Below are 24,641 nucleotides of genomic sequence, written 5' to 3' on the forward strand. Positions count from 1 at the left end.
ACATAATTATGTATTTATTAGGCCACCAATTTCCTATAAAAGGGAAAAAGTGAAGAATATTGAGATTATCCAGAATTTTAGATTCATTCAAAGTTTTAAGTATGAGCCATGAAAAGTTGGCCATTTATGGCCGATCTTTCCACTGAGAACACGGTGTCAAGGGTTTTCTTTGACGTCACCCATTTGCGGTAAGGTGGGATATGGCCTTCCTTTAACTCGATTTCTCATATTGTTTGAATTCAAATATCAGCGCAACCTTCTCAATAGAAATCTCACTCCTGGAAAGTAGTGATAGTAATACCTAATTTATGATGATGTACTCTAATGGCTTTCTATTCCATCCTATCCCACAAGAAATTTCTGGCATTTGTCCAACTTGTTTTGTGCTTATTATTTTTCATTGAATATTCATTGTTTGAATGTTGTTGGTAATTTCTGAAGTTTTTAATGTAAAATATCCTGTCAGTTATAGTCATCTATCCATATAATTTATGATATAGGGAAGTTTAATATAATTTCTCGGTAGGGTCCATTACTGCTCTACTTTGACAGGAATCTTATTTCTCTCTTGAGATCTGTATTTTAAATTTTACTCTACAATGTACACACATATATATATGTAGATACAAATTATTTATGTATACCTATGTACATACTTTAATTTTAAATTTCTTTGTATACCTACGCAATAATAATTAATGAACTTAATAAATTATTCATCTAGGTACCTACATACAAATAAATTGTTTATTTTTTTTATACTTATTTAAACCTGGCTATTCTATTCATTATTTTAAATAAAATTGATTATTTTTTCACAATGGAGTTAGCTAGATGGAAAAAGGGAAAGCCAAATAAAAGGAGGCATCCCTCCAAGAGATAAAAAAAAGACAATGAAAACTCTACAAACTTATGAAATCGTAATTATTTAGTTTATTTGCATTACTTAAAGTATTACATTACACATTTCTTGTACTATAATATAAATTGAACCTGACCCTCTCTAGTGCCATCGCACATCAGTAGGTAAGTATTCGTCGAGAGCTCGTCGATCACCCTTAGGTATCTTGTTACGATAATTAGGGTGACTGTACCAGTAGTCGATCATTTTTCACGTTTTTAAGTTTCAATTAGCTCTGGTTCTGTTGTTGGACACTGTTATATTTTAATTTTGGTGTCAAATTAAAGCTAAGACTTCAAATTTTTTATGTATCTTATTTTTTATAGCAATAAGGTAAGTATCTATCCACCATCAGAATTCTTAGACAGTATTTTTTGTTTGCTTTTTTTATTTTATTGTTAAGCTAGTGGTGGATTATTTCCAATATTGTGTAGTTACGCAACCATACATTTCTTTTCTTTTTTTTTACAAAGTTACAACTGTTTTATTTTATTTCCAAGCCTTATTTTGTGGATAATAGGAAATATGATGTACACAATCTCAATGGTCACTATGAAAGGGTCTGGTACACTAAAATAAAATTACAAGGGACAGTTGCACCTATTTTATTTTCTAAATAAACAGGGAGGAGTCAGAAAGACAGGGTTGTGTAGAAACTGTCCCATTTTACATTGTACAGGTTGAATAATTTTCTATTTTTGTATAAATAAACTCTATTTCTCTTTTATTTCCTATTTTAATATTTAACAACCAGTGGTGTGCTCATATCTCTCACTTTCTTCCTCAACTCCTTACATCCCATCCTCATTCTAGTTCCTCTTTCTCTCCCACTTCTATGCTCCATTAACTCTCTATAGTCACACCACTGATAACAACTAGAAGTATAAAAAAATTGGGTTTTTACAATAAACAAAAATCAATTCTTTGTTCAAAATAAGATCCAAGATCGTTTGTCCTAATGGTATTCCAAGAGGAACCTTATGGTTTAAACCTCGATTCCGTTTTAGTTTTTTAAACATTTCATCATAACCATCGGTGTCCTAACAACTTACGCTTAAAATTTAATAACAATAATCTAAACACTACGTTTTTTTTTAAAAAAAAAAATCTATACACAGTGAAAATACGTATATAAAAATATAAAAGGTAATCATCATTTTTTTTTGCCTTCGCTGACCTAAAATGAGGTCTGGAAAGTGTCTTTAGATCAAACCCGGATTGCTCACTTGCTCAAAGGGTGTTAAAAGGTATAATGCGCCTTCAGCCTCACCAGGGCCGGTCCCTGCTCCAACACCTCGGTGCAGATAACCTTCATGTCTTGCTGAACCACCTGTTCAGTGCTGGGTAACAGGGGTGTCTCATCGAGAGGTAGGACTTCAGGGGCGTTGGTAGTGTTGACAATGTGCAGGGTGGTGTTGCGATGGCGGAACGTGTAGCTGCGTTGATAATCCAGAGTGTACCAGTGAACTGGAGAGGTGAGCCAGCCCGGGAACTTACACTTGGGTGGACTAGTGCCTGTGGAAACACGGTAAGATTTAAGTCATTGTTCATTACGAGCTGGTTGCCCGTCCTTTGTAAGGTTAGGGGAGGGGGTTGTCTAGTGATCATACCGTCAACTGAGTCGACCTTTTCCATAATCGTCCTTTCCTGATTCATATACTCGTATACCTTAGGCCAGCCACTCACTTTCAGGTAGATCTAACAGGTCCGCCATAGTGTGTGTGTGTGTGCTCATTAGGTAGACCTGACAGCATAGTGAGTCTGGCCTTACCTCAAAACTCTGTTTCGTGTTATAGGCCGGGCGTTGCGTCGGAGTCACTTCGAACTCTTGACGTTATAAATATGCTGCCAGTCAAGATTAAAAAGCCCCATTATGCCAACAGTTATAATGTGTTCTGATGTTTACTTAAAAAAAAAAATCTATACACAGTGAAAATACGTATATAAAAATATAAAAGGTAATCATCAATTTTTTTGCCTTCGCTGACCTAAAATGAGGTCTGGAAAGTGTCTTTAGATCAAACCCGGATTGCTCACTTGCTCAAAGGGTGTTAAAAAGGGTATTCCTGATTAGAACTTGAAAGCATGTCGTTTAAATAAAATGGAGGTGTCGAGCAGGCATAAGGGAAGCATAGCTATTACTTCTCACACAAAATGTTGTTTGAAGCTAGGGCTTTTTTGAAATATCTACGTGGGAGTCCTGGGATGTTACATTTCTTGTCACTATAAAGACTTGAACCCTAGGCCCTCACTTCACGAGTCCAGAGCATCTTACCACGGACCTACTAAGACTGATTCTCACAGAAATCACAAGTCAACTCCAACTCTCACGCGCAATTTCTTTGTTTACAAAATATCCAGTCTATTTATAAATTGCCTATACGTCACTCCTGCTGGTCACACAGGGGGAGGACTATTATCTTGATAGCATTGATGATGTCATGATGGCACAGATCAGGAGACAGAGAGGCCAGATTATTGACAGACTTACTATGGAGGCTCCGGAGTCCATCGAACATGAACCTGAAATCAAAGACAGACACAATGAAATGAAATTCAGGAACACCCGCCAAGAACCTGTAAGTAACGGTAGAACACTCAGAACATTTTTTGTATTCATTTTATAATTCGAACTCACCTCGGTAAGTCACATTAAAGGCCATGGTACCCAGACCCGGATTGATACTCCTCTGACATGTGTCCGAATTCGACAGGAAGTAGATGGTATCCTCTTCACCGGGCCTGTAAGTAACGCAGTACCTATGTGCCCCTCTAGACCGACGGGATAGGGGGGTTGTGATGAGGTAGTGAGTGTTGGTGGCGTTGTCTGACCAGCCTCCGTGACAGGTGTACGCTGAGGAGGAGAACAAGGTTGGTTAGAAAAACAATGATAGTTGTAGTCAGCGGTGATGGTACGTTGAATGCACCAGATTCCAGTGGTTCCCTGAAGTTTGAGCAAAGTTGTGCTGGGTATTCGGTTGGCTAACAATCTTTTTTTTTTTTCAACAAAATACTCAAGTATATTTATTCACAATTCATGGACAGCCATAATATAATAAATTAAAAGAAATAACAATAAAGAAGAATAAAGAAATATGTAATTGAAGAAAGAATAGGGGAAAATAGAGAAGAAAAGATGGCAAAAAATAAAAAAGAATGAGTTAATGAGATGCTGTGTCCCTTATTGGGGATGTATTGCATCTCATGTTTTTAAAGGTACCTAGGTTAAATTATTGCTATTATTAGACTTGTAGTGGATTGGAAGGTTTATTTATTTTAATCTGGTCAATAGCTTTCTGTCGGCTATTCCCAACCCCACTCAGGCTGGGTGAGGTCAGTGTGAGACGGTGGGTGGGTAGCTTGTCGCCGAATGGAGGGTACTAAGGGTGGATTTCACCAATATTTTTTAAGTCCTAAGAAGGCCTGTTCAGCTAACAGCCTGATAAGTTCTACATATTTGATTTGTATAGGCTTAACAGGGCTCTAAAGCTAACAGACTGTTAGGGACTAAAAAGAAGTTTGGTAAAATACATCATTAGTAGTTATACTGTGACACTGTGACGTTAAACCAATAAAATAATAGATCAATGAACCTATAAATTAAATAAATTATCAACGTTTTATAAAACGATCGTTTAACTCCGTTCAAGCTAACCAAAGTATTTATGATTTAACTTCCAGATGAAATGAATGAAACAGCAACAAACAACTAACAAAGACAAGTATTGCCAGTGGATACGATACAATAAGATAGTTGTGTTATTAATTCATCATCCAATTGACTGGAAAGGAAGAAATTGACTGCAAAATGAGCCAAAAGACCTTATAATATTGACAACTCACAATTCCCACTCTTTATCCTAATGGGTTAAAAGTTAAACATTACGACACGGCAATCACATTAACAAGTCAAGAAGACATCAAGACAATCTCAAAATAGGAAAACAAAAATTATCAATGAACTTACTAGTGACCACCTCCTTAGCATTAGGACACGTGGCTATGAACTCCATCTTGTCCTCATTGTTTGTACATTATCAATGAACTTACTAGTGACCACCTCCTTAGCATTAGGACACGTGGCTATGAACTCCATCTTGTCCTCATTGTTTGTACATCCGACCGCCAACGATTTGAAGTTCATACTACACATTGTCTCATCCTTGGACGAGACAAACCCATCCAGATCCCTCTCCACTCTATTGCTTCTACTATCACTATAACTATTGCTTATGAAAGTGACGCTGCGTCGCTTCACCCTATCGCTAATATCACCGGTTAGTTTGTACACTTTGTTCTCGATCATGTTCGGGCTGCCCGAGTCTCCCCACCGGTCGTAGTGGTTGTCGAAGGCATTGTTTGTACTTTTGCTGCGCGGGGCGGAGGCTTTGCCCTCGGTGTCGCTGTGCAGGAGATCAATCACCTGGAACTTGCCCTCGTGAGGACACTTCTTCTGCACAGGACTTGATGCTGGAAGAGAGAGAATGTGAATGGTAAGACGTGAATTAAAGATGTATGTATTTTCAATGGTTATCTGAAAGAGGGCCTCTGAGTGAAATTTTGCTATTTCTTGATGAAAAAATTCCAAGAATTAAAGAGTCTGTCTCTCCATGTAAAGGGATATGTTTTAATTCATGAATTTCTGTGGGTAAACACCATGGGATATGCTTTGGAAGTCAGGGTGTTCAAGTTGAAAATTCACATCTCCTCGGTGAAAGTGCCACATAGAGGATTAATAAAATACGGTTATACTTACTGACTAAAGTCACTATCGGGGTTCGATTGGGATCGAACAAGGATTTGCTAGAACACGCCTCTTCTATGTTCCGAGTTGGCAATCCTGAAAATGGAGAAATGGACAAAAACTTAGTAAATTTATAGGCTCCAGCTAGAAATAGGATGTACGAAACTCATCTAAGACTTGTGTTTAGTTTTATAAAACGATCGTTTAACTCCGTTCAAGCTAACCAAAGTATTTATGATTTCACTTCCAGATGAAATTAATAAAATAGCAACAAACAACTAACAAAGACAAGTATTGCCAGTGGATACGATAAAATTTGATAGTTGTGTTATTAATTCATCATCCAATTGACTGGAAAGGAAGAAATTGACTGCAAAAGGAGCCAAAAGACCTTATAATATTGACAACTCACAATTCCCACTCTTTATTCTAATGGGTTAAAAGTTAAACATTACGACACGGCAATCACATTCACAAGTCAAGAAGACATCAAGACAATCTCAAAATAGGAAAACAAATCAATTGTCCGGTTGAGTCTGGAATGCTGATGGACTTGATGGAAGAGGGGATAATGCTTGTGATGCTGATGTGAATAACTAATGAGGCTTTCAGTCAGCAAACGAAACGAGTCTCCTAAGCATTGTGTTAAGTGGAGAGAAGGTTTTATGCTGTTTATGAGAAGAGGAAGAGGGTCAGAGGACGAGACAAACCCATCCAGATCCCTCTCCACTCTATTGCTTCTACTATCACTATAACTATTGCTTATGAAAGTGACGCTGCGTCGCTTCACCCTATCGCTAATATCACCGGTTAGTTTGTACACTTTGTTCTCGATCATGTTCGGGCTGCCCGAGTCTCCCCACCGGTCGTAGTGGTTGTCGAAGGCATTGTTTGTACTTTTGCTGCGCGGGGCGGAGGCTTTGCCCTCGGTGTCGCTGTGCAGGAGATCAATCACCTGGAACTTGCCCTCGTGAGGACACTTCTTCTGCACAGGACTTGATGCTGGAAGAGAGAGAATGTGAATGGTAAGACGTGAATTAAAGATGTATGTATTTTCAATGGTTATCTGAAAGAGGGCCTCTGAGTGAAATTTTGCTATTTCTTGATGAAAAAATTCCAAGAATTAAAGAGTCTGTCTCTCCATGTAAAGGAATTTGTTTTAATTCATGGGTTTCTTTGGGTAAACACCATGGGATATGCTTTGGAAGTCAGGGTGTTCAAGTTGAAAACTCACAGCTCCTCGGTGAAAGTGCCACACAGAGGATTAATAAAATACGGTTATACTTACTGACTAAAGTCACAATCGGGGTTCGATTGGGATCGAACAAGGATTTGCTAGAACACGCCTCTTCTATGTTCCGAGTTGGCAATCCTGAAAATGGAGAAATGGCCTGTGATATCTCAACTGTTTGTTTCTAAGAAGTGGCATGGTGGGAAGTCAGTGTCCACTTTAGTACCTGTTGAAGATATTGTCAGAGAACTAGCTAAGAACAATGCACCAGAAAATGAACTAACCAAATATTTACAGGTCATTGGCAGTGTCAGTAGTAAACTATCTCTGGCTAGAAAGTACAAGTGCTCTCACATGGTGGTAGATATTTTAGTGGAACAGAAAGACAGACTGGCACTTGTCACATTCAAAAGTCAATTGCCTACACAGTCTGGATATGTTTTAATTCATGAATTTCTGTGGGTAAACACCATGGGATATGCTTTGGAAGTCAGGGTGTTCAAGTTGAAAATTCACATCTCCTCGGTGAAAGTGCCACATAGAGGATTAATAAAATACGGTTATACTTACTGACTAAAGTCACTATCGGGGTTCGATTGGGATCGAACAAGGATTTGCTAGAACACGCCTCTTCTATGTTCCGAGTTGGCAATCCTGAAAATGGAGAAATGGACAAAAACTTAGTAAATTTATAGGCTCCAGCTAGAAATAGGATGTACGAAAGTGGAAATCAATTTGGGAAATCAACCTACGTTGATTGCTTGATTCCGATCAAGGTGTGTCCAAACATAGTCGACCGACCGTCGATCGACATCGATCCACATCAATTCACATCTAACGACGGTCGTCGACTATGTGTGGACACACCTTCAGAGCTCATGTCCATCGATTATTTTTTTAAATAGTAGAATGGAGGACTCAATACTGATGACTCTTGCCTTACACTCTCTTACGTTTTCTATTGCAATAGAGAACAATACAGACAGAAGAGTAACGTGCAGCATCTTACAATTCCTACATCACTAAAGCTTGCTACATGCTCGCAGACAAACTACTCGGAAAATATTTCATTTGTAAAATTCAATTTCCTCAAAATGATACTGCCCCCTAGAGTATTTGCCTGTTCATTATTATTATCTTCTCTACCTTTTCTCAGTAATGGTGCATGCAAACGTTTTCCCAATTTTCTTCGTTCCTTATATTCTCTCTTTTTCTTTAACGACATTTTTCTTTGCAGTTTTGTTAATAGCTTCGCTTTATCATTTGTAGTTTGTTCTAGCGACACGTTTACTCTCCTTCATCTTCCCCTCCTTAGTTCCCATGCTGTCTAACAATGCCAAATGGGGAAAACGGAAAAAAAAACTACATTGGGAATATCTTTATTTTTTAAAAATGGAAGAAATCCCTTTTGTTTGCTAAAAGACGGTTGTATTTGGAAATTTTGCTGAACATAATAGAGATACTTAGCTACGACATAAAAAAGGATTTAGGTAACTACTAAACTACTGGAACTGTGAAAGTACTGTGAAATAAAATGGACTAACGAGCTGGATCAACCAAGTGTGGCTACCTAATCAAAAGCAGTAAACACCTTTGCTTCATTAGCACCTGATTGTTCATTTACATTATTTTCTTTTCATTCTACAAATTCTACATATTTCCTCTCACAGAACTCGAAATGCCACTGGGTAGGAGGTAGGAGGTACCTACTAGATATTGCATCAACTCTTTAAACGTTTGTACATAAGTACAAAACCAAGTGGTAGGTGCCTGTGCGTCTACTCCCCCCCCTTTTTTTCATTTCATAGCTTCCTTTGATCAGCAGCACTGTAGGGTTGATGGTTAGAGTCCCACAAATTCAATTTTTTTCCTAGCCCAACAATCTAATGAACTAGGATCCATTATTATTACAATCAGAAAAGCTAACAGTTCTACATTTGCAGGGCTTTCAACAAGCTTCCTTTTTCTTTTTCATCTTCTTCCAGTTGTGCACCGTCCTGTCACCCACCCGTTTGCAATCCACGCCTGACGTTGCTGACCTCCTGTGATTTTTCCACCCCAGCAATAGCAACCCCTGATTAATACCATTAGCTATGCAATATGCAGCAAACCTCTTCAAAAATGGTAGAAGAGAGCTGATGTTCTCGAAATTAGAGAGAGGGAAAAAATTAATGCTAAAAAAATGAGGATGAAAAAGAAGTGGGTAGGTAAATAGGGTGGGAAGCAGAATGAGGAAGAGAAAGGGAAGGAATTGAAAGAAGAAGACGTAGAGGGGAAAAGGAGGGAGAAGAGTTTCAGACGAGGAATGGGAGGAGAAGATAAAGAAGAATGGTAGGAGGGGAAGATAATGAAGAAAGAAGGATAAGAAAGGAGATAACGAAGGATAGGGAGACAATGAAAAGAAGAGAAGGGATATTGAAGGAGATAATTTACTCTCCTTTTTACTTTCTATTACAATATGTTTGAGCGATGAAAATTTGAATTCCACGGACGCAATTGCAAAATTTTCGTAAAAATCGGACCGTTTTTCAGTGATTTTTTTCCCCGATTATTTCCAATCACCTCGTGAACGGTAAGAGATATGGAGAAAAAGTATGGGAATGGACCCTATAATGTAATAGAAAGTCGTGTGATATTCACACCTCATTTTTTTTCTCCTTCTTGCTTTTTTCGTATTTCAAGAATCTCTTGAAGTCTTGTGTTTTGCTGTTCTCTCCCTCCCTCTCTGTCCTCTTGAGCTGGTTGCCCGTCCTTTGTAGGGTTAGGGGTAGGGGGTTGTCTATTGATCATACCGTCAACTGAGTCGACCTTTTCCATAATCGTCCTTTCCTGATTCATACACTCGTATACCTTAGGCCAGCCACTCACTTTCAGGTAGACCTGACAGGTCCGCCATAGTGTGTGTGTGCTCATCAGGTAAACCTGACAGCATAGTGAGTGGCTGGCCTTACCTCAAAACTCTGTTTCGTGTTATAGGCCGGGCGTTGCGTCGGAGTCACGTCGAACTCTTGACGTTATAAATATGCTGCCAGTCAAGATTAAAAAGCCCCATTATGCCAACAGTTATAATGTGTTCTGATGTTTACTTCTCCACTTACCTTTACGTAGGGTCATCGTACGCGATCCCTCCATTGGACTGAACAGTCCATTACACGTCGCATCCCCGGACTGGGCCACACTGAACTCAATCCCCTCTGCGGCTTTGGCGCTATGTCCATGGTTACTCGGGTTTATCTTCTCGTAGACAAAGCATCTGAATCGATCTTCATTCGAGGTCGAGTGTCCGTGGTGCATCTTCCCTACTAGATACCATGAGGTGCCCTCCTTCCAGAGCGCGATGCATTGGAGCTCTTCCACTGTAACAGAGAGGTAATGGGATGGGGTTAGGGTTAAGCTCACTTTCTGCTGCCCTTGTGTTGAGACAGCAATTGGTGAGTATTGTCTCTTTTCCTCCATCTACTAAGAGCCATACTTCGGGTCTTCGGGATAGGCATGCTACGGTAGGTATCTACATCAGGAAACAATCCTAATGTAGTCGCCATTTTTCAACTTGACTGTTTGAACCTGGACGGAATTGATTTTATGTAAAGTTTGTGTAATGTGTATACATCCATGAAGGGCAAGAACGATGCTGGAATGGGAGTAAGATTCTCATAAGTTACTCGGGTAAAAAGAAGCACAACTGAGGTGCATTCAGAGTTAACAAATTTGTACTTTTAGCTTGAAACTTATTCTGATAAGGTTCGTCTTCTCTTCACCCCACTTTATCACCATTTCTCGCTAGGTTTTATTTCAATGTTGTTTATAATGTTATTTTATTTAATTCTATCCCTGCGTATCTTCTTAGACGCATTCATACAATGGTGGCTCTGTTAATGAAGCAACACTGCAACATCCACCATGGTGGCTGTCCTTAGTAGGCGTCCGCAACGGAGAAACTACCATCGACCCTCGCCTCGTACCGACCCAAGAGAAAATAAACAAACCATGAAGCGTCCTCAACGGAGCCTTGACCATAGTACCGACCCTCGCAAATCAAGAAATTGAGCTGAGTATTTTTTCTGCTATGGTCGATGGTATCGGCGAGGGTCAATGGTAAATGGTCGCCGTTGTGGCCGCGCACTTCGGATTATAAAACCTCCAGTTCCAATTATTTTCATGTATTTCCTGAATTAGATTAGGTAGGTACTTATCATCTCGTCTTTTACTCGTAGTAAAGTAGACGTATAGGAGTTTCTCTGTTGGGACCTATGGTTGTGGTAATGTGGTATCAATTCATCAACTTGTTAACTTTCTTCATCTTTTAACTCCAGTCTTGTTTTTGACCGCCTTCACTCTTCACCTATTTGCAGATTTTCATTTTGTTTCCACCAAACTTTTCATACTATCAGCAGACTTTTGACCTCTGACCACATCTTCCCACTTCGTCAGCCGCCCATCATAGCCCACTCTGGCTTGATCTCCCTCAGTACAAGGGTGTGTGTAGGTATGTGTGGGATACAAAACGAAAACCTTTATTATTTATCTTTATAGCAGGGGTACCGTGGATTCCCAGGAGGTTCCCTCACAAAAAACAAGATAACCTTTTCAAATTTATTTCATGTGTGCATGATATTATTATCTTTGTAATCAATATTATGCGAGGCTCCACCGTAACCCCGGGCTAACTTGGCCCCCGGGGGTTAGGCCCGGACAGGGGAGAGAGAAAAATACCAAGGTCCCTCACCGGGAGCTGGTTAGCCCCCTCTCTTCCCACTAAACACTGCTGGAGCTAGGATGAATTCCAGTGGAAAGTTTAGTAGATTTCACAGCAATATTCTTCCTTTTATGGTTTTTCTTCTGTGGGAATTAAATTCTTTTGTTGCTAAATTGTGTCGTGAGTAAAGAAACGGGGGTTTGTTCCCCGGTTTTTTATTTGAAAACGGTGAAACGTTTTATGACTCGGTGCAGTTTAACAGTGAGTTCTAATTGCTTCACAGCAATATTCTTCCTTTTATGGTTTTTCTTCTGTGGGAATTAAATTCTTTTGTTGCTAAAATGTGTCGTGAGTGAAGAAACGGGGGTTTGTTCCCCGGTTTTTTATTTGAAAACGGTGAAACGTTTTATGACTCGGTGCAGTTTAACAGTGAGTTCTAATTGGAGTTCATGTCCGAAGAACACAGGTAGATAAAGTTAGTTTTACGAGTAGTTACCATTAGGTACCAAGTTACACCACTATATACTATATTGTACTTTTATGTATGTATACCTTTAGGAAGGGAAATGTACATAGGTATTGAATATGTTTTATGTCAACTTCTTGTCAGATTCACGAAAATACCATTGCTGATGAATTGCAGTGGGCAGGGCACAGATTTGTCGGTTTTGATTTTTTATATTTTGAATAATCTGCTTTCAAACTAGGACTAGCAGTTTACTTTGTTCCGATCGAGAATTTTCCATTTTTTCGAGAATTTTCCTATATGCAATAATGTTCCCTGTATGCAATCAACTTCAAACTCTTGCAGTTTCTACGTTATGCATACACGTTGGATTGGAATCATCTCTTTCCTGTGAAAGGTACCAGTGTGTCTTCACCAGAGTGCACTACTTACCTGTCTGAACCTCAACAATGTGTTCGTTTCTTCGGTAGAAAGACAAACAGATGAACCCGTTCTGGCTGTAAACAGATCGAAAAGTATTGTAGTATTAGTGACGTTCTCTACATAATTATGTATTTATTAGGCCACCAATTTCCTATAAAAGGGAAAAAGTGAAGAATATTGAGATTATCCAGACTTGAATATTGAGATTATCCAGACTTTTAAATTCATTCAAAGTTTTAGGTATGAGCCATGAAAAGTTGGCCATTTATGGCCGATCTTACCACTGAGAACACAGTGTCAAGGGTTTTCTTTGACGTCACCCATTTGCGTTAGGAGGGATATGGCCTTCCTTTAACTCGATTTCTCATATTGTTTGAATTCAAATATCAGCGCAACCTTCTCAATAGAAATCTCACTCCTGGAACAAAGGTCTACGGATACTCCACTTACCATCCCATTGTATAATGCGCCTTCAGCCTCACCAGGGCCGGTCCCTGCTCCAGCAGCTCGGTACAAATAACCTTCATGTCTTGCTGAACCACCTGTTCAGTGCTGGGTAGCAGGGGTGTCTCATCGAGAGGTAGGGCTTCAGGGGCGTTGGTAGTGTTGACAATGTGCAGGGTGGTGTTGCGATGGCGGAACGTGTAGCTGCGTTGATAATCCAGAGTGTACCAATGGAAATCAATTTGGGAAATCAACCTCTGTTGATTGCTTGATTCCCATCAAGGTGTGTCCAAACATAGTCGACCGAACATCGATCCACATCAATTCACAATAAATTCACATCTAACGACGGTCGTCGACTATGTGTGGACACACCTTCAGAGCTCATGTCCATCGATTATTTTTTAAAATAGTAGGAGGACTCAATACTGATGACTCTTGCCTTACACTCTCTTACGTTTTCTATTGAAACAGAGTAAAACACAGACAGAAGAGTAACGTGCAGCATCTTACAATTCCTACATCACTAAAGCTTGCTACATGCTCGCAGACAAACTCCTCGGAAAATATTTCATTTGTAAAATTCAATTTCCTCAAAATGGTACTGCCCCCTAGAGTATTTGCCTGTTCATTATTATTATCTTCTACTGTGAAATAAAATGGACTAACGAGCTGGATCAACCAAGTGGCTACCTAATCAAAAGCAGCAAACACCTTTGCTTCATTAGCACCTGATTGTTCATTTACATTATTTTCTTTTCATTCTACGAATTCTACATATTTCCTCTCACAGAACTCGAAATGCCACTGGGTAGGAGGTAGGAGGTACCTACTAGGTATTGCATCAACTCTTTTTTAAACGTTTGTACATAAGTACAAAACTAAGTGGTAGGTGCCTGTGCGTCTGCTCCCCCCCTTTTTTTTTCATTTCATAGCTTCCTTTGATCAGCAGCACTGTAGGGTTGATGGTTAGAATCCCACAATTTTATTTCCTAGCCCAACCATCTAATGAACTAGGATCCATTATTATTACAATGAGAAAAGCTAACAGTTCAACATTTGCAGGGCGTTCAATAAGCTTCCTTATTCTTTTTCTTTCTGTTGTGCACCGTCCTGTCACCCACCCGTTTGCAATCCACGCCTGACGTTGCTGACCTCCCATGATTTTTTCACCCCAGCAATAGCAACCCCTGATTAATACCATTAGCTATGCAATATGCAGCAAACCTCTTCAAAAACGGTAGAAGAGAGATGTTCTCGAAATTAGAGAGAGGGAAAAAATGAATGCTAAAAAAATGAGGATGAAAAAGAAGTGGGTAAATAGAGTGGGAAGCAGAATGAGGGGGATAAAGGGAAGGAAGGAGGGAGAAGAGTTTCAGAAGAGGAATGGGAGGGGAAGATAAAGAAGAGTGGTAGGAGGGGAAGATAATGAAGATAGAAGGATAAGAAAGGAGATGACGAAGGATAGGGAGACAATGAAAAGAAGAGAAGGGATATTGAAGGAGATAATTTACTCTTCCTTTTACTTTCTATTACATTATGTTTGAGCGATGAAAATTTGAATTCCACGGACGCAATTCGTAAAAATCGGACCGTTTTTTAGTGATTTTTTTCACCGATTATTTCCAATCACCTCGTGAACGGTAAGAGAGGAGAAAAAGTATGGGAATGGACCCTATAATGTAATAGAAAGTCGTGTGATATTCACACCTCATTTTTTTTTTCTCCTTCTTGCTTTTTTCGTATTTCAAGAATCTCTTGAAGTCTTGTGTTTTGCTGTTCTCTCCCTCCCTCTCTGTCCTCTTTCTCTTCCCATTCAGAGAAAATTTGTGCATGAAATTAATTAAACCTTTTTTTTTTCTCTCAGGGACATTTTTTGATGAGAGAGGGAGACCGAATTTCTTCCTTCCGCGAAACAGATAATTGAGATTTCAGAAAGGAAGAGAGAGAAAGGGAGGAAGAGAGAAAGAGAGAGAGAGAGAGAGAGAGAGAGAGAGAGAGAGAGAGAGAAAGGGAAGGAAAAGAAAATTCTCTCTCTCTCTCAGGGACATTTTTTGATGAGAGAGGGAGACAGAATTTCTTCCTTCCGCGAAACAGATAATTGAGATTTCAGAAAGGAAGAGAGAGAAAAAGGGAGGGAGAGAGAGAAATAAAAGGAAGGAAAAGAAAATTATTTATTAAAGGCAGATAAGTGTGCACTTGTGTGTTTGTGTCTGTGTGCCTGAAAGAAAAATTCGAGTCAAGAAGAACGCGTGAGTGAAAGAGAGAGAGAGAGAGAGAGAGAGAGAGAGAGAGAGAGAGAGAGAGAGAGAGAGAGAGAGAGAGAGAGAGAGAGAGAGTAAAGGGGAGAGAGAAAAGGGAGAGAAAAAGAGAGACAATTATTTATTAAAGGCAGGTAAGTATGCACTTGTCTGCTTGTTTCTACCTGAAATAAAAATCTTAACGGTACCTACATACCTAGGTAAATAATTAAAAGACGACTCTTTTCTGGGTGATTTCTAACTTCTAAAGTTCACTGAACTACTAGTTTAACCAAGAAAAACAAGAGAAAAATAGAAGGAGGAGGAGAAGAAGAAGAACGAGGAGGAGGAGGAGGGGGAGGAGAAGGAAGAGGAGGAGAAGAAGAAGAAGAAGAAGAAGAAGAAGAAGAAGAAGAAGAAGAAGAAGAAGAAGAAGCAGCAGCTCGAAGCAAAGAGAAAAGTGGGAATAAAATATTTTCGTGTAAAAAGAAATGAAAATAATAAAAAAGATGTAAGTATGCACTTGTCTGCTTGTGTCTACCTGAAATAAAAATTAGTGTTTTTAGTGATTTTTGCGTTTTATCATCAATTTTTTGTCAAATCAGACCATTGCGAATCTTAACGGTACCTACATACCTACCTAGGTAAATAATTAAAAGACAACTCTTTTCTGGGTGATTTCTAACTTCTAAAGTTCACTGAACTACTAGTTTAACCAAGAAAAAAAAATGCTGAGAAAAAAAACAACAAGAGAAAAATAGAAGGAGGAGGAGAAGAAGAAGAACGAGGAGGAGGAGGGGGAGGAGAAGGAAGAGGAGGGGAAGAAGAAGAAGCAGCAGCTCGAAGCAAAGAGAAAAGTGGGAATAAAATATTTTCGTGTAAAAAGAAATGAAAATAATAAAAAAGATGACGAGTGCAGAGTGGACCGAAATCCTGTTGTGCCTCACGTTCAAATGGTGGCTCTGTTAATGAAGCAACATCCACCATGGTGACTGTCCTTGGTAGGCGTCCACAACGGAGCCTTGACCATACCTACCGACCCTCGCAAATCAAGAAATTGAGCTGAGTATTTTTTCTGCGATGGTCGATGGTATCGGCGAGGGTCAATGGTAAATAGTCGCCGTTGTGCCCGCTTTTCAATTATTTTCATTTATTTCCTGAATTAGATTAGGTAGGTACTTATCATCTCGTCTTTTACTCGTAGTAAAGTAGACGTCTTTAAAGATGTTTCTCTATTGGGACCTATGGTTGTGGTAATGTGGTATCAATTCATCAACTTGTTAACTTTCTTCATCTTTTATCTCCAGTCTTGTTTTTCACCGTCTTCACTCTTCACCTATTTGCAGATTTTCATTTTGTTTCCACCAAACTTTTCATGCTATCAGCAGACTTTTGACCTCTGACCACATCTTCCCACTTCGTCAGCCGCCCATCATAGCCCACTCTGGGTTGATCTCCCTCAGTACAAGGGTGTGTGTAGGTATGTGTGGGATACAAAACGAAAACCTTTATTATTTATCTTTATAGCAGGGGTACCGGCAAAATAAACTCACTGGTAAGTAATAATAATAACATGAGACCACAACACCTCCGTTTTCCTTCGATTCACATGGCGATACATTTTGCTCACTCATTGGAGCATGGAAAATGGAGAAATGAGTGGGAGAAAGAAGAAAAAAGGGAGCCTGGAAAGAGAACTGGAGCGAATGAGGAGTAAAGACAAAAGAAGAAAAGAGGAGGGGAGAGAGAGGACAAAGAGGAGGGACCAAGGGGGAAGGAGAAAAGGGCGCCTAAGCAAGGAAAGAGAGCTGGAGCGAATGAGGAGCAAAGACAAAAGAAGAAAAGAGGAGGGGAGAGAGAGGACAAAGAGGAGACACCAAGGGGGAAGGAGAAAAGGGCGAAAAAAGGGCACTGTTTAATATTTTAAATTTTAGATCTAAAAAGATTTTTTTTTTTTTCGTTTTTAAATTAAGGAAATTTTTTAATTCAAAAGTTAAATAGAGAAAGGGGAGGGGATGGTATAATGGAAGAATTCTAAATAAAATAAATGAAAAGTGTTGCGAGTGAAAATATACAGCTCAAGATACCCAGGGTAGAAAAAGCCCTTGAAAAGTGGGTGGGTATTAGGTTTGGAAAAATACAGTCCACGTCAACTGGGAAGTCCGATGGAAGCGCATGGAGGGGAACCGCAACTTCTCAACTGTAAGTCGGACAGTTCTAAAACCTACATAACTAGATAAAGTTAGTTTTACGAGTAGTTACCATTAGGTACCAAGTTACACCACTATATTGTACTTTTATGTATGTATACCTTTAGGAAGGGAAATGCACATAGGTATTGCATATGTTTTATGTCAACTTCTTGTCAGATTCACGAAAATACCATTGCTGATGAATTGCAGTGGGCACAGATTTGTCGGTTTTGATTTCTTATATTTTGAATAATCTGCTTTCAAACTAGGACTAGCAGTTTACTTTGTTCCGATCGAGAATTTTCCACTGTCAGAATTTTCCATTTTTTTTTTTCGAGAATTTTCCTATTTATGCAATAATGTTCCCTGTATGCAATCAACTTCAAACTCTTGCAGTTTCTACGTTATGCATACACGTTGGATTGGAATCATCTCTTTGCAAAACTTGGTGCATGTCTTGTTTCTTGTCTTTGAACCAGAGTTTACTCGTTGTCTCGCAGATATTTTCTCGTCTCTTTTCCTTTACTTATAGCTCTCATTACTTTTATTATATCTCCTTTTTTCTTTTAGGCGGTCGGATAAGGGGGGTCTTGGGGGGCTTAAGCCCCCCCAAAGTTATCATATATGCAGGCCTCTTACACTAGATAAATTTGGATTTCAATTGAAATAATATCCAAAACACCCAATTTTTTACTTTTATCCTATAGGAAGGAGAAAGTAATGTAATCGGGTCAAATCGTCTTTCGATGGTCAGTTTTTGATGCCAAAACAGGTTTTGAGGTCCCTAGAGCCTCAAATCCAAAAATTTCAGCCATTGGGTCCGTGTGTGTATCTGTGTGTCTGTCTGTAAACAAAAATATCTCCAAGGAACGGTAAGAGCTAGCGACTTGAAATTTGTATGTAGCTGTCAAAATGTGACAAGGATGCGACACGAAACTTTTGGTTAAAGATCGGTGCATTGGTTGGCGGGCAATTTTACCGCTTTTTTGGCGGTTTTCGGTCTAGTTTAACAAATATCTCCAGGAACGGTATGAGAGCTAAGAGACTTGAAATTTGGTATGTAGTTCACCAAATGTGACAAGGATGCAACAGAAAGGTTTTAGTTAAGATAGTGCTTGCGCTTGGCGGTATTTTGGACCGCTATTTGGACGGATTTCCACCGTTTTTTTGGCGAGTTTTCAGCTTATACCGACTAAACGCTTAGAGATATGGTAAAAGTTTTACGGTAAAATAATACTCAAATAAGCATCATTTATAGGATAAGGAAAAGTCGTGTGATGTTTCACACCAGATTTTTTACATAAAGACATTAAAGCTAATCAAAATTTTGAAGGTGTACCTTCAAAATCAAGCCCCTCCCTATAAATTTAGGCTAGAACCGCCTATGTATATCTCCTTTTTTCTTTTCTGTTTAGTTGTTTTGTTTTATTATAAACCTCTTTCTTATTTTGTTTCACTTTTTTTTATTACTTCTCTCTTGCAACTTTCATTTTATCATCTCTCTCTCTGTACTTCCAAGTTTTCTTTATTTTGTAACGAAAAAAAAGAAGCAGGAAAACACTATGCATTTAATTTTCCGTTTTTTTACTATTGTGTATAGTTTCTTTTTTTTTCTCGTCTCCATTATTTTCTCGTCTGCTTGGATGTTAGAAAGTTGGCAGTTTAAAAATCTACCCGTGTAGCACATCTACAGCTGTTGATTTGAAAAAAAAAAAAAAAAAAAAAAAAAAAATGGTAACATTAAGAAATATAAATAAATAAAAAAAAAAGTTTGCACTTAACTACTACCTTTTCCATGTAAAAGGAAAATTTTGTTCCTTTTGTTCCAGTCCAGTTTCATGAGGTTCGTACTCCAAGAACCATTTCATGTTATTCATTCATATGTACAATAACATTTCATGTAATGGGAATGGCTATACCTAGGTAGATACGTGTAATAGGGATGTTTACCATGGACCAAAAAGAATCCAACAAGCCCAAAATGTCACCAAGGAAAAAGCCCATGTAAAGAAGAAGTAAAATAAACTCACTGGTAAGTAATAATAATAATAATAATAACATGAGACCACAACACCTCCGTTTTCCTTCGATTCACATGGCGATACTTTTTGCTCACTCATTGGAGCATGGAAAATGGAGAAATGAGTGGGAGAAAGAAGAGAAAAGGAAGAGAGGAGAGAGCTGTAGCGAATGAGGAGTAAAGACAAAAGAAGAAAAGAGGAGGGGAGAGAGAGGACAAAGAGGAGGGACCAAGGGGGAAGGAGAAAAGGGCGAAAAAAGGGCACTGTTTAATATTTTAAATTTTAGATCTGAAAAGATTTTTTTTCGTTTTTAAATTAAGGAAATTTTTTAATTCAAAAGTTAAGTAGAGAAAGGGGAGGGGATGGTATAATGGAAGAATTCTAAATAAAATAAATGAAAAGTGTTGCGAGTGAAAATATACAGCTCAAGATACCCAGACCATGCAATAAAATTGCTCCAGTTAGTAGTAGCTCTCTCCTAATCAAAGGTTAGTAGGTACTCCAGTTTCTCAGTACCTACTTACGTTAGGTTTGGAAAAATAACCATGCAAAAAAATTGCTCCAGTTAGTAGTAGCTCTCTCCTAATCAAAGGTTAGTAGGTACTCCAGTTTCTCAGTACCTCCTTACCTTGGTAGTCATTATTAATTTCACTGAAAGAAGTTTCCTCCTAGGTAGGGGTATAAAGAACTGTTCGATATAATACTAAACCATATTACTCGAGTTACCTACTTACCTTGGTAGTCATTATTAATTTCACTGAAGGAAGTTTCCTCCTAGGTAGGGGTATAAAGAACTGTTCGATATAATACTAAACCATATTACTCGAGTTTTCGTGAGTACATGGCGGGGTATTCAGAGAAGCTGAAGATGAGTTCACCCCAGTGCACAGTTCCAATTCAATAAATACTTCAACTCTTGAAATTTATAATTATCATGAAAAGAAGACACAGTGAGGATGTTAAAGAACAAGGAAAGAGGTGGAGGATAAGAGGAAATGAAGAAACTGTGGAGGGCGAAAGGAAAAGAAGAAAAGGTAAGGAGGACAAAAGAGGACACCGATATGAAGAAGAAAGAGGAGTAGGCAGAAAGAGAATAGGTGAGGAAAAGAACAAAAATATTGAAGAAGAAGAAGAAGCGGAAAGAAGACACAGTGAGGATGTTAAAGAACAAGGAAAGAGGTGGAGGATAAGAGGAAATGAAGAAACTGTGGAAGGCGAAAGGAAAAGAAGAAAAGGTAAGGAGGACAAGAGAGGACACCGATATGAAGAAGAAAGAGGAGTAGGCAGAAAGAGAATAGGTGAGGAAAAGAACAAAAATATTGAAGAAGAAGAAGGAGGAGGAACAGAAAAGAGGAATAGTAATAGTAATAATTGTGCTTTATTATTAAATTTTGACATATCATGACAATTACTAGATTAAATTATGACAGCACTACCACTAGTCCACCCAACCCCCCCGGGGCCAACAGAAGAACGCGTGGAGGATGAAGGTGGCCCCCCATACCCCTCGCCCCCCATCCGTCGATCCCAAAAGGGATGTGGAAGGAAAATGAAGAGTTAGAAATATGTAGTAGATTTAGGAGCAGAAGGAGAAAATAAGAAGATGAGGAGGAGAAGGAGGAGGAACAGAAAAGAGGAATAGTAATAGTAATAATTGTGCTTTATTATGACATATCATGACAATTACTAGATTAAATTGTGACAGCACTACCACTAGTCCACCCAACCCCCCCGGGGCCAACAGAAGAACGCGTGGAGGATGAAGGTGGCCCCCCCATACCCCTCGCCCCCCATCCGTCGACCCCAAAAGGGATGTGGAAGGAAAATGAAGAGTTAGAAATATGTAGTAGATTTAGGAGCAGAAGGAGAAAATAAGAAGATGAGGAGGAGAAGAAGAATTAGTAGAATAAACAGACGAGAATTTGGAGTAAAAGGAGAAAAAGATAGAGAAGAAAGCGTAAGTGGAAAGGGAAAAAGGAAAAACAACACAAGAGGAAGAGAAGAAGAACTTAAAATATAAAATTTCCACTCCCTTGTTGAGTTTACATTGTACATTATTAGGCAAGATTCAGGAACGGATTTTTAAAGGGTTTTCAGAACTTTTCTTTTTGCGCCAGAAGAGAGTTTTTTTTTAAGCACTGAAAAAAAAAAATTCCAAGTCAGTATTGTTAGGCGCAAAATTAACTGGATATAGTTGTATCACCTTAAATAGGTGTGAAACAAATCTGGATTAGGATGGATTGGAAAGAAAAGTTCCGCAAGCTTATAAGTTATGCAAAATGCAGAAATTTCGATTTCGGAGGACAAAAAATTGCAACTTCCAAGAGTGATTACAATGCTTCCTCTACTTTGGTTGGCTCGGGAGCAAAGGCTCCAGCCCATTCAAAGAAAGTCAAAACAAAGAGGATAATAAAGTCACATTTCTCGTTTTCATATTCCGAGACCGCAAGATCCTGGAAAGCATCCATTCCCCCTAAGAGCAATAAGTCTGTGCTGACTGCTGACTTTGGCAACATTAGCAACGCCTTCTGATTTTCATTAATAAAAAACGATTCAATTTTGCTGAGCAAGATTAAAGGAATTCCCTGGGATTTTTTACTTCTAATAGATTCTCGAGGGTTGTTTTAGATAATTACGAATAATTTGCCTCGTTTACTTAGATATTAATTTATTTGATTGCTTAATTCTTAACTCGAGGAATTCACCAATGTTGCAATATAATTAAAGTAGGAATTTCTGAGTCTTGTTCTTCTCAACTCTCTGCTTTTTCTTCTTCTTCATCCTTTTCTTCTTCCTCTTCTTCTTCTTCTTGTCTCCGTTTCAACAGATTGTTAGCAATTAGTAAGATAGTTTATCCCTGAAGGTAGACAAATCCCTTAGGTACTCATCCTGTCCATTGTAGTGGATAATTATGACATACATATGTACACGATAAGGACATGAATAATGTCAGTGTGTCAAGTTATCATGAAGGTTGATCTATTTTTGCCTTAAGGTTGTTGGACAGTTTAATCCTGTTCTTAAAGTCATGCCCTTTCAGTTGGGAAAGAGTGTATTAAGGGTGGCATCACATCCATTACCGTTAAAGGAGGCATTTCTTTGTACCAATTTATTTCGGTAACCTCAGGACTGACTAATAAATATTGATCTTCAAATACCCATCTCTCATCTGCAGCATTTCAAACTAAAATTCTAACAGAAGGTGAAGAAAAAGTAAGTATTAGGTACATTATAATATTGATTTTGTTGGTGAAGCTGTAAAAAGATAATATGAAGGAACGCGAAAGAGGAAATGGTGGAATAAAGACATAATTTAGGTACATCAGAGGAAAAGAGAAAAAAAAGAGAGATGTGTAAAGGATTTTAAATTTGGGCATATTTAAGACACCTGAAAAAAAAAAACGGCAACTTAATAAATCATGCATTGACTGGTGTGAGAAATGTAGGGAATGGAATAAGGTAACGGGGGAAAAACGGGAATTTCACACAAAAACCTATGGGAACCATGGGGAGGAAAGAAGGAGAAAGAAGAGGAAGAGGGATAGAGAGAACGAGGAAAGAGGCGAAAAGAGTATGGAGAGAAAGACGAAAAATATAAGGAAAGAGAGAAAAAAATGCCAAGTCATGAAGTTCGGGGGCTTTTTAGGTGGGAAAAAGAAAGAAAAAAATTAATGTTTTTTGGAAAGATAAAACTTTAGAGAGATGTGTAAAGGATTTTAAATTTGGGCATATTTAAGACACCTGAAAAAAAAAACGGCAACTTAATAAATCATGCATTGACTGGTGTGAGAAATGTAGGGAATGGAATAAGGTAACGGGGGAAAAACGGGAATTTCACACAAAAACCTATGGGAACCATGGGGAGGAAAGAAGGAGAAAGAAGAGGAAGAGGGATAGAGAGAACGAGGAAAGAGGCGAAAAGAGTATGGAGAGAAAGACGAAAAATATAAGGAAAGAGAGAAAAAAAATGCCAAGTCATGAAGTTCGGGGGCTTTTTAGGTGGGAAAAAGAAAGAAAAAAATTAATGTTTTTTGGAAAGATAAAACTTTGTCAGGGCAAAACGGATAAATGACTTGGAATATTCCTGTTTCTGGTTACCGACTGGGAAGGAAAATGGAGAGAGGAACAAAGAATGAAAATGAGGTGGAAGAAAATCAATGAGATATTGAATAGTAAGAAGAATATGGAAAAAGTAACGATAACAAATGAATGGTCATTATGACCATTATCTTAGCCAAACTAATTGAAGAAAAAAAAAATAGATAGAAGAAAAGAACACAGAAAATTTAACTCACCATGACTCTCAGACCCGTACACATCAGGACAAGCCTGATACGAGAGGAGCAAGCGAGAGTTGTGCGTGCACGCTTCTATCGACGACACCGGGTACTTGCACTCGCCATGCCCCCTGTTATAGGTGAACGTGTGAGGGGGAGTAAATGGGCACTCCACGGGGGAAGCTCCCTCCCGGAACATAGAGAATAGGAGTGCGTCCCCGCTGATGAATGAACAGAGGGAGGCCAGAGTTTCCCGGCTGGAGTGGCAGAATGCTGGAACAGAGGGGAAAAAATCTGGATTAGGATGGATTGGAAAGAAAAAAGTTCCGAAAGCTTTCAAATAATGCAAAATGAAATTTTGATTTCGGATGACAAAAAATTGCAAGAGTGATTACAATGCTTCCTCTGAAACTTTGGTTGGCTCGGGAGCATAGGATCCAGCCCATTTAAAGAAAGTCAAAACAAGGAGAATAATAAAGTCACATTTCTCGTTTCATATTCCGAGACCACAAGATCCTGGAAAGCACCTATTCCCCCTAAGAGTAATAAGTCTGTGCTGACTGCTGACTTTGGCAACATTAGCAACGCCTTCTGATTTTCATTTCATACTGCTGCATGCTGCATGGCAGCAATGCTTTCTAATTTTCAAGATGCAATACAATTCATGCTCGTACATAAAAGAGAGAAAAAGCTGAGTATTTCCTCAAACATTAAAATTTGCTCATAAAAAGGAAACTTTAAGATGGAAAGTTTACAAAACTGCAGTAACTAGAGAAAAACTTTCCATATCCGAAGCCAGAAGCTGGGGTCATAAATGTTTCCCCGCGTCTTGTACTAAGGGTAATCTTTGGACTTCATCTGTAAACAACTGCAGAATGACCGTTGAAGTTTTATGCACCTTTTTTTATGGCAGTAATTGAAATCCTTGCCAGATAACGGATTTTATTGGGAACGAGTGGGACATGGCGTGTGAGATGGAACTCACCCGAGACTGACCGACTCTCGA

General features: G+C 38.8%; 1 protein-coding gene and 1 long non-coding RNA gene across 2 annotated transcripts; one reads left to right on the forward strand and one right to left on the reverse strand.

The window, feature by feature from the left end:
* Positions 1 to 888: 888 nt before the first annotated feature.
* LOC103505821 lies at positions 889 to 1,991 on the forward strand. Its single transcript, XR_541189.3, has 2 exons — positions 889 to 1,026; positions 1,235 to 1,991. It is a non-coding gene; the product is annotated as an uncharacterized LOC103505821 (long non-coding RNA).
* A 956-nt stretch (positions 1,992 to 2,947) lies between these two features.
* Positions 2,948 to 24,301, reverse strand: LOC113466007. Its single transcript, XM_026821051.1, has 10 exons — positions 24,295 to 24,301; positions 23,654 to 23,908; positions 9,975 to 10,232; positions 7,447 to 7,530; positions 6,934 to 7,017; positions 6,315 to 6,647; positions 5,658 to 5,789; positions 4,952 to 5,371; positions 3,540 to 3,755; positions 2,948 to 3,424 (listed from the first exon to the last, which is right to left on the reverse strand). The coding sequence occupies exons 1-10, from the start codon at positions 24,299 to 24,301 to the stop codon at positions 3,318 to 3,320; spliced, it is 1,896 nt and encodes a 631-aa protein (XP_026676852.1). The 3' UTR covers positions 2,948 to 3,317.
* Between the last annotated feature and the right edge of the window lie 340 nt (positions 24,302 to 24,641).

The sequence above is a fragment of the Diaphorina citri genome, unplaced genomic scaffold (assembly GCF_000475195.1).
Source record: "Diaphorina citri unplaced genomic scaffold, Diaci psyllid genome assembly version 1.1 scaffold197, whole genome shotgun sequence".
In the NCBI taxonomy this organism is placed as follows: domain Eukaryota; kingdom Metazoa; phylum Arthropoda; class Insecta; order Hemiptera; family Psyllidae; genus Diaphorina; species Diaphorina citri.

Bases quoted from the DNA above. Each gene is read 5' to 3' on its own strand.
- LOC113466007 (XM_026821051.1), bottom strand. The intron at 7,018-7,446 runs GTAAGTATAACC...CTCCATTTTCAG, and splicing joins CCCGATAGTGACTTTAGTCA to GATTGCCAACTCGGAACATA. The intron at 6,648-6,933 runs GTAAGTATAACC...TCTCTCTTCCAG, and splicing joins CCCGATTGTGACTTTAGTCA to CATCAAGTCCTGTGCAGAAG.